At 47.7% G+C, this 12386-nt stretch overlaps 1 protein-coding gene across 13 annotated transcripts in view; it reads left to right on the top strand.

Moving 5' to 3' along the window:
- DNMT1 (DNA methyltransferase 1) overlaps nt 1–12386 on the top strand; it is a 62348-nt gene that overhangs the window by 25261 nt on the left and 24701 nt on the right. For 7 of the 13 annotated variants that reach the window (XM_086409215.1, XM_086409225.1, XM_086409220.1 and 4 more), the window contains 12 exons: nt 507–541; nt 933–1014; nt 2484–2518; nt 3469–3556; nt 5251–5285; nt 5774–5855; nt 7844–7878; nt 8323–8368; nt 8464–8544; nt 8620–8729; nt 11707–11825; nt 12159–12251. In XM_086409215.1, the coding sequence (XP_086265341.1) occupies nt 507–541; nt 933–1014; nt 2484–2518; nt 3469–3556; nt 5251–5285; nt 5774–5855; nt 7844–7878; nt 8323–8368; nt 8464–8544; nt 8620–8729; nt 11707–11825; nt 12159–12251 (841 nt within the window). Of the gene's footprint in view, nt 1–506; nt 542–932; nt 1015–2483; nt 2519–3468; nt 3557–5250; nt 5286–5773; nt 5856–7042; nt 7082–7843; nt 7879–8322; nt 8369–8463; nt 8545–8619; nt 8730–11706; nt 11826–12158; nt 12252–12386 lie in introns of all 13 variants that reach the window. The other 6 variants (XM_086409218.1, XM_086409223.1, XM_086409214.1 and 3 more) reach the window with 1 other exon arrangement.

Below are 12386 nucleotides of genomic sequence, written 5' to 3'. Positions count from 1 at the left end.
AGGTGGATCTTTGACTTCATGTAGCATCACTAGACAACCTCTAGTTGTGCGGACGTGTGCTGGGTCAACTCCTGGGCCTCTCCTTTGTTTTGAGGCTGATGGGACCTCAACACCAGAGTGACAGTTGCCCACATCTTCCCCAAACCCAGATTACCCCCAACCCCTGTTTATAACCATGCATGCATGCTTGCTAAGTTGCTTCAAATGTGTCCGACTCTTTGTGACCCTCTGGACCGTAGCCCTCCAGGCTCCTCTGTCCATGGAATTCTCCAGGCAAGAATACTGGAGTAGGTTGCCATGCCCTCCTGCAGGAGATTTTCCTGACCCAGGGATCGAACCCATATCTCTTGTCTCCTGCATTGGCAGGCAAGTTCTTTACCACTAGCAACACCTGGGAAGCCTGTATTTAACCATATCAAATGTATTTACTTAACACTTTGATTCGTGCTTTTGGTTTTGATCCTCTTTTGAAATAAATATTCTTCTCGTCCCTTCTGTCCACATAGGAGGAAAAGAGACGTCGAGTTACATCCAGAGAACGGTAAGAGTTTATACCTTTTTGTTCTGTGTAATTTGTAATCTCGACTACTGAAATTACTTTTCTGAAATGTTTTAAAAGGAAGAACTAGCGAGTTGCCAGGGTGATCATAGATAGCTTAAGGACGCTGAGTTTGCAGCCAGATTAACCTTGTGATCCAGGTTGAATTCTCTTGCAAAGAGTGAATTGGGGTGGGGGGCAACTGGCAGTTACCAGAAGTAGATCTAAAGGTTGTATTGAATATTAAATGTTAACGTAATATGTACTTTTCAGGGCTACTGAGATGAAGATTGGCTTTTGGTGGTCGGGGGGAGGAAGGAAGCCCTTTTGAAAGCTGCTTCCAGGGGAGGAGTCTCTGAAAGTCATCCTTAGGGTGTGTTATCTTGCTTGATAGAGTTGCTGGGCTGCTCCCTGCAGAAGAACCAGGAAGAGTAAGACCAGGAACACACATGGAAGAAGAAGGAAGAGATGATAAAGTAAAGCCTGGTCACCTCCGTGCTTGTCACTTCCACCTGAATCAGAGTCCCCATTGGTTCTAGGCAGAGGGATCAGGGCGTGGAGAGCATGTAGGAACAGAATGACTTTCACTAATGATCACAATGACCTTGACTTTAGCAAAAATGCTCTTCAAACTCCTCTTTCTGCTGCTTCTCTATGTGGAAGGTGTGTTTATGTGGTTCTGGTGGCAGTAAACCACTGATAGGCCTAGAAGTCACCTGGACCTCTGCTGCTTGATCAGTTAGTCACACAGCTTAAGCCTCTCCCCTCTCCTGCGCATCTTGGTTGCTCATGAGGTCTTGGTGGAGATCTCACTTTCAGACACACAGGTGCTAAAGTGCTATAGCATCATCCAGGGTTAAAGCTGCATTCTTAACTGAGATCAGACCAGTTCTTTCCCCAGACTTGTGGCTCCTTTGTAAAATCAGGGTGGGCTTAAGGTTCTGTGAAATACAAATGTACCACTGAATCCCACCCCAGGAGCTTGGGCGGGTAGAAGAAGGAATTGGGGATCTGAAAGTGGGAGCTTTACCATGAGCGCTGCCCCATACGGTAAAAGGCTGACATTGGTCGGTCCCAGGTGGTGGAACAGTCTCAGATCCCCAAAAGTTTTATGACCACACTGATGAGAATTTTCTTAGCAACTCCCATGGGTAGTGTGTGCCCTTGAGAGCCTGTTAAAAAATGGGTGTCTGTTATTTTGTCCTAATGGGGAATCAACCAAGATGCATGATAATTCTTGAACTATTTGGTACTTGAAGCTAGCCTTTAATTGATCACTTCCCTACCCTGATCCTAGTTAAAGTTAGCAGCAGTTACAGTTGGGACATGGTTAAATCGTTTGAGAACAAGTGGTTCCAGTAGACTGGCTCAAATCCTCCAAAGAAGGATTTAGGGCTGATTGAAATCCCTTGTCTATGGCCAGATTCCTGGGATCCCCTCTTGCAGTAGCAGAGTCTGCCATGTGTTTTTTCTGTTTACATCACCAACCTTTGATCTCCTCACAAAGTGTGAGGGGTTCCTGAGGCTGAATTTTGGAGAGGTGCATTTAGCTCTCTAAATTCAGACTCAAAATGATTTGTTGTCCATGTTTGAAATGGAGCTCTTATTCCGATTGGTCATACTACTTCATTCCTTTATTTAGATTCTCATTTGATAAAGTTATCAAGGAGATTGTCAACACTTAATCCTGACAAGTGACAGTAATTTTGCCCGCAAATCCATCTTAAACAGCAGAATCTAAGAGTTCTTTAACTTCTTGCCTACCTACCCCACCAAAAAAAATGTGCTATCTGAATAGAAGAGACTCCTTCTTACCAGCTAGACTATAGGATCAGTTTAGGTATTTTATTTCCATAAAGCTCTTTAATAGAAATATTAGAATCAAACGGGGGGAAATTAACTAGTCTTTTTTTTTTTTTTTTGCCTCCCCGTCCCATCCACTTAGGAAGAAAAGAGACTCAGAAGTCAGACCAAAGAACCGTAAGTACAGTTAACATGCCTTTTGTACTTTGTGAAATTTACTTCCAAAAGTAAGTGTTCTCGTAAAAATTATGGATTGGACAGGGCATTAAGGTCATACGTGTAATGTGTGGGTAACTTCTGTTCTTGGAAGGTCAGGCAACCACAGTGTAGGCTGAGGTCAACTGAGATTTACCTGACCTTGACCGCTGGCCTGTCCTTAGTGGTCTGTCCTTACTGCTGTTCATACAGGAAGCAGTTTGTTAGGTGGTGGTTAAAGAGCGTTGAGCAGCTCTGTCTCTTGCCTGTAGCTGTGAAGATGCTATGTGACAAATTGCCCCAGAGCTCAGCGGCTCAGGACAGTAGGCACTTTTTGAGCTTATATGTTTGCGGCTCAGTGGCCATTGACTGATCTTGGCCAGGCAGACCCGCTTCAGCCCTAGGACTAGTCCAGCTGGGGCGTGCGCTCAGCAGTGGCAGTGTGTGAGGGCGGCAGTGAAAAGCAGCCTCTGACATGCAATGGACTGAAGCAGGTATTGACTGGGCCTGAGTCTGGGGTGGGCAGAACTCCTGAACCAAGTGCCTGGGCCCTGGTGGAAGGAGGGGAAGACTTCTCAGATGTCACCTCAGCCCACTAGCAAACCTGCACAGGAATCTTCCACAGGCAGGATTCCCATCAGGTTATCAGGGATCAGGGGAGCCCTTTTGTCTCTTGTTTTTAAACTGTGGCGTGTCTCAGCAACACATGAAGTGTTGGTGGCACTTCTGAGATCATAAGTTCTGAAGTACCAAAGCCCTCTTGGGTTTCTTGCAATGAAAACTTACCCTTCAGATGAGAAAAATCACCCTTCAGATGAGAAAAATCATCCATGCTCTCTAACTTGGGGGAGGGAACCGTGTAAACCCTCACTGTGGCTTCTTGAAACGGTGATGGGCTCCCTTAGCTGACTGTGTGTTTTTTTCTGTGACAGGACACCTAAACACAAAGCTAAGGAGGAGCCAGACAGAGATGTGAGGCCTGGAGGAGCTCAGGCTGAAATGAATGAAGGAGAAGACAAAGTAAATACTGACTCATATCACTTATCTCTAACCGATCCTTGTGTTCCCAGTTGGTTGGGAGAAATGGCATGGGTTAGGGCTGTGCGTTGAGATCCAGCCCTACCTGCCCTGGGGTGGTTTTGGGCAGGTGACCTGCCCCTCCTTGTGGGGGTTGGCAGCTGTCGCTGCATGTTAGCACCTGATACGTAGTGAGCGTTCAGTTGTCTATTTATGGTAATGGTGCCAAGGGCCTGTGTGTGCCTGGCCTAAGACGTGTGTGGAACCAGCTTCTCTTCATAGCCTCTGGCCTGAGAAGGCTTGACGTGTCACCCCAGATACACGCGTCATCGTGCTTGTGCTGCTTTATCGACCAGTCTCCTGAGTTCTGAGTCTAGCTCCTCGCGTTCCCGCCAGCTCCCACAGTTCAGCTTAGTTAACATATTTAAACCCTAAAATATTGTACACTGACCCAGGGGTGGGCCTGTATAGAAGCCTCAGATGGTGAGGTTATCCACAGGGCTGTAAACTCCAGGGGACTGGGCTACATCTGCTGGGGGCCACAGCACAGGGATCTTATTAAGCTCCTTAGCAATTTGCTCTAAGAAAAGCCAAACCAGGATGGTCCCAAGATTGTCTCTGGTTTTCTGTGAGATCCAGGGAGCAGAGCCTGAGGTCAGACTTCCTGGGTCCTGAGTGTTCTCGCTTCCAGTGGGCACCCTTGCTTGTTCTGTGGCACGTGATCCTTTCGGTGTGTCACCTCCAGCTTGTTCTGTCTAACATCTTATTGTCTCATCTTTTCTGATTACTCGTGATCTTAATCGTCAGCACTTGCCTGGGATCCCTTCAGGTCTAGAGAGATCTCAGCGGTGGTGTCAGACCATCCGTTTTCCTCAGACAGCAGCTGGCAGGAGCTTCAGACCCCACAGCCAGCGCTCTTGTCTCATGGCAGAAAAGGACAAAAGGACCAAAAGTTTGACTTTGTCTAGTTTTTTTTTTTTTTTAATTATTGACTTAATCTGTGTGTATACTTCTTTATAAAGCTCAGCAGCATATCAGAAAGATAGTCTTTGTATGTGGGCTCTGCTGTCTTTAATGAGTTGGTGACCAAGTTGGGAATCCCTACTTCTGTCTCTTTCCCATACTGGATTCCAAAGTTTAGCGTTGTCACCTACTTTCCCCACTCCTGTCCCAGTGCCTGTTTGTATGACATCTTCACTCCTGACCAAATGACAGATGCAGCTATAGACATTTGGGCTGACATAAGCAAAATGGCTCTAACAGTCCCTTTTGCTTTGAGCTATCCCAGGACAGGGGTGTGTAAATTGTGGTCCACAGGCCAAAGTTGGCCCTCTGCCTGTTTTCATAAAGTTTTATTGCAACACAGCCATGCCATTTCGCTTATGTATTGTTTCTGGCTATTCTTGTGCTGCAGTGGTACAGTTGAGGAGCTGTGACGCAAGTCTGTGGCTTGGAAACCTGAAAATGTCTGTTTTTTGGCCCTTTACAGGAGATCTACCAACTCTTGTTTGTAGGCGTTAGGGAACTGAGTTAAAATTTTTGAAGCCTCATCTCTAGCCTGTAGACCTGCCTAGATTTTCCAATTCTCTCGTCCCACGGTGCTGCAATCATTAACTGATACTTTGGGGTTTTGTCTCACTCTTGCTCAAATTAATTTTCCCCCCTTTATTTCTCTACCCACACGTTTCCCCTCTCAGGATGAAAAGAGGCACAGAAGTCAACCCAAAGATCTGTAAGTGGTTAAAATGCTTGTGCTTTTGTGCTGTGCTTTGTGTAGTTTAAATTACCAAAATAGCTATTGGAGATCTGTGATGTAGATGTTTACAGGGAATTGCTGGTGCTATTGGAAGACTGGATCAGTTTGGGTGGGGCTGGATGAGAAATCACTGTGGGCCCCATCTTGCCTGTTGCCCTTTGCCTCATGGGTAGCACTCCCATCACTGCACTGCCACGTGTCTTAGTTCCAGTATCTCGTCAGGCCCCATGTCTGAGGGTCACATGGGGCGTCTGCAGGCCTCTTTTCAGGATCACGTGTTAGTGACGCACCTTTGGAGCCACTGTGACAAGGGGACTTTCTTTTGGATGGGAAGAAAGTGTCTGTTCACCAGATCGGTTCTGAATATTTTGCTTTTCTATAGCGAGGCATTAGTTTGTCATTTTTTATGTGAATTGGCAATACAGGTTTTAAGCTGACATTTGGCTTATTTGTTTATCCAATAGAGCTAGCAAACGGAGACCAGAAGAAAAAGAACCTGAAAGAGTAAAGCCACAAGTTTCTGATGAGAAAGATGAAGATGAAAAGGTAAGCTCTTGTTTTTTCAATTCTACTGTATTTCATAACATCCCATTGGCTGGAATATCTTAAAGTGATTTATAAACAATTTTCCTCATGGAAACTTTCAAACGTACCCTAGAGTAGGCAGAAAAGGGTAGCAAACCCTCATATTCTCATCAACCTTCATCAGTTATCAACCCATGACTAGGCATGTTTTACCCAAGCCTCAGTTATTCTCCTTGCCCTCCCTCACTCTGGTAAACAGATCCCAGACATATTACTGAAATATTAACAGAAGTGCTTCTATAAGGTGCTTCCTTCTAAAAAGGAAAGGAGTCTCTTAAACATCATCACAGGGACTTCCCTGGTGGTCCAGTGGTTAAGACTTTACCTTCCAATGCAGGGGGTGCAGGTTCAGTTCCTGGTTGGGGAGCTAAGACCCCACACGCCTCGTAGCCAAAAAAACCAAAATATGGAACAGAAGCAATGTTGTAACCAATTCAATAAAGACTGTAAAAATGACCCACATCAAAAAATATTAAAAGTAAATAAGCATCACTACAATACCATTTTCCTAACACCATAGTATCAAAGTCCAATCTCTGTTCAGATTTCTCTGAGGTCTGCATTGCGTGTTTTGCTGTGAGTCAGAACCCCAGCTAAGTCTGTACGATATGCTTACTTGCTGTTTGTCTTCCCTGTGTCATCTATAGCGCCACCCCATCCTCTTACTTGCAGTTGGTGTAAGTAGCCAGCTGACGCATAGCATTAGTGGGTTCTCAGGTTTGGGATCTTCCCAGAGCCCTGTCCCCTGTAGACCACTAGTTAGGCTCAGATGCTGGACCAGAGGCATGTCTCTTGTTTCCCAGAGGATTTCTAAGGTGGTGCTGTGTGCTGCTTGTTATATCACACCAGAGGCAGGGTTATCTTTGTAAGGCTTCAGGACTCATCACTGAACCCAGGTGCCCTCAGCCTGCTCCATCCATTATAAAGTTCCCCTCAGCTTTTCACCTTTTCACCTGTTTTTAACAATCATTGCTTAAATCCATTATTTCACTGGGAGTTGCAGAGTGATAGTTCTAGCATTCCTTCATTTACTCAAAATAATTCTAGAAATAAGTTTTCTCTTATTAGTCACCAGGGGTGGGGATGGTACCATAACCAAATACGACAGTCTGAGTGACTTAACCAACAGACGTTTATTTTTCTTACAGTTCTGGAGAATACAGTTCACATATCAAAGTACCAGCAGGGTTAGTTTCTGGAGAAGTCTTTCTTCCTGACGTGTGGACGGATGCCTTCTTGCTGGTCCTTACATGACCTGTCCCTGTGCAAGCACGTAGGGAGGAGAGCGCTCTGGTGTCCTATTGGATTAGGTCTCTCCCACTTACGACCTCACGTAACCACGGTCACTTCCTTAAAAGCCTCATCTCTAAATACAGTCACATTTGAGGTTAGGGCTTCAACATAAGAATTGGGTTGGGGAGCAAGGGCAAAACTCAGTCCATAGCGCCCCATATCAATTATATACTTACTGAGGTATCACTTAATACAGGAGAGCTAATTTTTGTCAGGCTTCCCTGGTGGCTCAGGGATAAAGAATCCACCTGCTAATGCGGGTTCTATACCTGGGTGGGGAAGATCCCCTAGAGGAGGAAGTGGCAACCCACTCTGGTATTCTTGCCTGGGAAATCCCATGGACAGAGAAGCCTGGTGGGCTGTAGTTCCATGGGGTCACAAAAGAATCAGACATGACTTGGTGACTAAACAACAAAAGTTTTTGTCTTTTTTAAAAAAACTAGTCTCTTATGAGTCTTTTAAGGAAGTCTGGTTATAATAATTTTGTTTATAAGACTAGACACTGGAGGTGGCTTGGGTCTCACTGGTTTTCTGACTGCCTTCCTGCCTCTGACTAGGTTTTGTGATAACCATGTACATAAAATTCTTTAACTTTGTGACATAGTCCGGATGGAAAAGACTTTTTTACCCTTCACTCTTCTGTTTTCTCTACTTAGGAGGAGAAGAGACGCAGAACTACATACAGAGAACTGTAAGAACTTATTTTTTGTCTTTCCATCAAGCAGATCGTAATACTAAACAGTTGTCTGAGAAAGAAAGAAAAAGGGGCGTTTAGTGATCCCCTGGAGAAGGAAATGGCAACCCACTCCAGTATTCTTGCCTGGAAAATCCCATGGACAGAGGAGCCTGGTGGGCTACAGTCCACCAGGTAGCAAAGGGTCCAACATGACTGAGCGACTTCACTTTGACTTTCAGTGACCTCCTGGAGCAGCCTTAGCTTTGCGTGTGATGGATAGTGAGTGCAGGACTGAGACATGCCAGTTCTGCTGTGTGAGGCAGGTCCCCTCTGCATGGTAAAGACACACTTTCCCCTTATGCAGCAGCTGGCACTCATCTGTGTCTGGATCCGGTATAACTTTGACAGATTCTGACGTGTCATGTAATGACTAAAACAAACCTTCTGCTTTGTTCCCAGAACTGAGAAGAAAATGACTCGAACCAAAATAGCCGTAGTGTCCAAGGTAAATGTACACCTGGGAATAAAAGCCGTTGTGTGACGCTAAGGGACTGGCTTAGGGCTGGCTCTCTGAGCGCCGTCTGTGTTTTGTCCCCACAGACCAATCCTCCGAAGTGCACCGAGTGCTTGCAGTACCTGGACGACCCTGAGCTGAGATACGAGCAGCACCCCCCCGATGCGGTAAGTTCCAGCTCTGTCTTCGGCCGGATAGTTACCGTCTCCTGTGTCTCTGCTCACTGGTCCAATGTCTCTCAGGTGGAAGAGATACAGATACTGACCAACGAGAGGTTGTCCATCTTTGATGCCAACGAATCTGGCTTTGAGAGTTACGAGGATTTGCCCCAGCACAAACTAACCTGCTTCAGGTAACTGATAGGTTTTGTGTGTTTTTCCTTTTTTTTAAATCCTGCTGGATCTTTTTATTTACGTGGCTGTGGTGGGTCTTTGTTACTGCACGGGTTTTTCTCTGGTTGTGGCGAGCAGGGGCTGCTCTCTAGTTGCAGTGTGCAGGCTTCTCGTTTCGGTGACTTCTCTTGTTGTGGTGCACAGGCTCAGGTGCTCTGTGGCATGTGGGGTCTTCCCGGACCAGGGATCGAACCCGTGTCCCCTGTATTGGCAGGGGATTCTTTACCACTAAGTCACCAAAGAAGCGCAGGTAACTAATATACTTATCATAACAAGGCATTTTCTTAAAGACACCTGAGTTCTTAATATCCTAATAAAGTTTTCAACACCTGATCTGCAACATTTCTTAAGCTGCTGACACTTCAGGGCCACCAAGCTGGTAGATGACTTGGTAGGTCTTTGGTTGTTAAAGCTATTCCTGTTAGATCTTGAGTAGGTAAACATCCTTGCAAAAATCAGCTATTTTGCTGTGTCAAGTCTTAGTTGTGGCTTGCAAATCTTTAGTTCTGGCATGTGGGATCTAGTTACCTGAAGAATTGAACCTGGGCCCCCTGCATTGGGGAGCATGGAGTCTTCTTAGCCACTGGACCACCAGGGAAGGCCCTTGAGTCGGTAAATATTGTAAAGCTCATTCATTCCACTGAGGGCCAGCTGTGTGCAGTGGGTATTATAGATACAGCACTTCAGGCCCCTGGTTTCATGGAAGCAGAACAAGCTGTGCCTGTGGGTAGCGACATTGTGATGGATGTGAAAAGCACGGGGAGCAGAGAGAGTGGGTGGGAGAAAGTTGTTCAGAATGGAGGGGAAGGGACTTGAGCAAAGACCTCAGCTTAAGAACAAGCCAAGGAGATAGTGAGGGAAAGACATCCAGGAGGAGGGAACAGCAGGTGGAGGCTGGGAGGGGGGCGTGTGGGCTGTGGAAGACTAGATAAGGGGCTGTGTGGCTGGAGTGGAGGGGCCGGGGGTGAGTGGTAGGGGATGTGGCTGGGGAACAGGGACCCAGGGCTGGGGCTGGATCCTGCGGGGCTCTTCAGGCCGAGGCAATGACGCTGGGGTCTTCTTGGTGTAGGTAGTGGAGTTTGGACTGCGTTTGGGGTTCAGACAAGCCTGTGATTGAGCAGAGTCCCCCTCCTCTCTAGCCTCCTTCGTTCTGCTCTCTCCTGCTCACTGGAGGTGCTTCCCTTTGCTTCTCTGTGTGAAATAGCTTGGCTCCAGCTCATGTCTCCTTTCAGGCCTTGGCACGTGCTTTTCCTCTCCCTGGACAAGAAAAGAGTAGGGGCGGCTGAATTGCCTGTTACAAAGCGTTAGGTGGAATCATCTTGAGATGGTCTTTCTGACATTCCTGCCCCACAGTGGGCTGGGCGCTCTAGGAAATCCCAGTGTGTTTCTTCACAGTGCTCTGTATGCTCGCCGCTGTTGGGTGTGTCTCTCCCTCTCCACGAGCAGGAGCCTGATCTGTACTGGGACGCTGTCTACTCCCCGGCCACTCCCCGGCTCAAACCTCTGCCTGACAGCACGAGTGAAACGTGCTGTTAGCATTGCTGATGTTCACGGCCTTGTGCTTCCCTGTGGCGCTGCTGGGGCAGAGGCTCGCGAGAACCGGGGGCTGGGGCCACTGTAATCAGGAGTGTCAGGGCTTGGGGTCTCTGGGTGGCTCCTCAAGAACAGGTCTACCCCAGACTCCTTCCTGTGGGTTGGGAAATAAGAACACACGTCCCAGGAATGGCATGCCTTTGAGCATCAAGCCGTTGAAGCCAGACCACCTGGGTTAGCTGGGGACTCTGTTTACCTCTGGTCCTTGGGCTGAAGGTGGCAGGTGGCAACGAGCCCCTTCTGCACACTAGTGGGCCCTGCCCTGGCCTGAGACTCGGCACTTCTCCCTGATGTCACCTCTCCTGACGGAGCACGAGGACAGTCTGTCAGGCTGGGCCCTGGATCCTCCCCTTCTGTGAGTCCACCGTGTCCTGCCCTCTGTGGGTATGTGTCCATCCTTCCCACGGCTTCAGGTCCTAATGGCAGAACTGTGACCCATGTCTGTCTGCTATGCCTGGTGGAAGAGCTCCACTCAAAGTGCTCATGTGTTCATTTTTTTAATTTGGTAAGATTCCAAGATGAGAATTTCTTGGCATCCAGGGGCCTAGGCGGTGGGAATGTGGCGGGGGATACTCTCAGACCTGCATAGCAACTCTGGCCTTGAGGCCAGCACAGGCAGGTGCGTAAGCAGAACCCACCCCAGTCCCATCCTGTTTTCTCAAATTCAGCGTCCTGCTCAATGATGCACACTCTCCTAGTGTCATGGAGCGTCTCTAGGTGGTGGGTGTTCTTGAACTTGAGGCTTCACCCCCCAGAGGGAGGTGGAAGTCCCTCCTTCTCATGTCCTCAATGAGCCTCACTTCTTATGATGTGTAACACACATTATTTTAATCTTTTTGAGGTGAAAGTCATAACGCAAACTAACATATAAAATAGTGTGAAGCAGTAAATCCAGAAAAACAAAGCAGATCAGGAATTGCTGGGGTGGTGTCGGGAGGGGGGAAGGAGTGACAGGTCAGTGGGTGTGAGGTTTCATTTTCAGCAACAAGAACGTTTTGGAGCTAGAGGGAGTGGTGGCCCAAGTCTGGGTAGGATGTATTGGAGCAGCCAGTGCGTCTCCACAAGCCACTCCCCAAGGGAGGGCGCGCCAGGGGCTCCCCTGTGGGGTTTCCCGCTGTCGGTCTTGCTGACCTCTCCACATTCCCTTCTCATACTCTTACTCTTGGTACCCAGGTGGGCGAATCAGAAGGTATGGGGTGAAAGAGCATTGTACTGACCCAGGGTTCTGGCAGCCAGGGAGATAGTGGAGTCTGGGGACCACACTTCATCCCCCCATGTCTGAGCTTGACTCTGTACCCCTGCCTGCCTTGGTCTCCTGGTAAATGGCCTCTGTCCCCTGTCTAGCGTGTACTGTAAACGCGGTCACCTTTGCCCGATCGACACCGGCCTCATTGAGAAGGATGTCGAGCTCCTCTTTTCTGGTTCAGCAAAGCCGATATATGAGGATGATCCATCTCCCGAAGGTAAGGGGAATGTTCCAGATTGTCTGAAACAGTCAGTTTGTAAACCGAACAGAGTCTGGGCTGCGAGCAGCTATAAGCAGTCTCGCTCTGATGGCTCCAGTAAGGCTGCCCGGCTCACCTGATCAGAGGTGTGGGCTCGGGTGGGGACTCAGTGCCACTGAACCTGCTTGGGTTTTTGAGGCATATTCTTTTAGTCATGTCCAACTGTGCAACCCCATGGACTGTAGCCTGTCAAGGCTCCTCTGTCCATGGGATTTTCCAGGCAAGAAGACTGGAGTGAGTTGCCATTTCTTAGTCCACTTCATTTCAAGAAACCTTTTTTTCCTCTTTTAGGTGGTATTAATGGCAAAAATTTTGGCCCCATAAACGAATGGTGGATTGCTGGTTTTGATGGAGGTGAAAAGGCTCTTCTTGGCTTTAGCACCTGTAAGTATGTGGCCAACTGTGGACTGTTTTGGAATCTGAAAGATGCTTCTGTCTTCCATGGGGCTTGGTTGGGCTCTGGGAAGTCTCAGGCTCCCATGACCGGGCTTGGTTGGGCTCTGGAAAGTCTCAGGCTCT

The sequence above is a fragment of the Bos grunniens genome, chromosome 7 (assembly GCF_055505025.1).
Source record: "Bos grunniens cultivar Pamir isolate PY7600 chromosome 7, Bosgru_T2T1.0, whole genome shotgun sequence".
Classification (NCBI taxonomy): Eukaryota; Metazoa; Chordata; class Mammalia; order Artiodactyla; family Bovidae; genus Bos; species Bos grunniens.
This window is presented reverse-complemented; position numbering and strand designations above follow the sequence as displayed.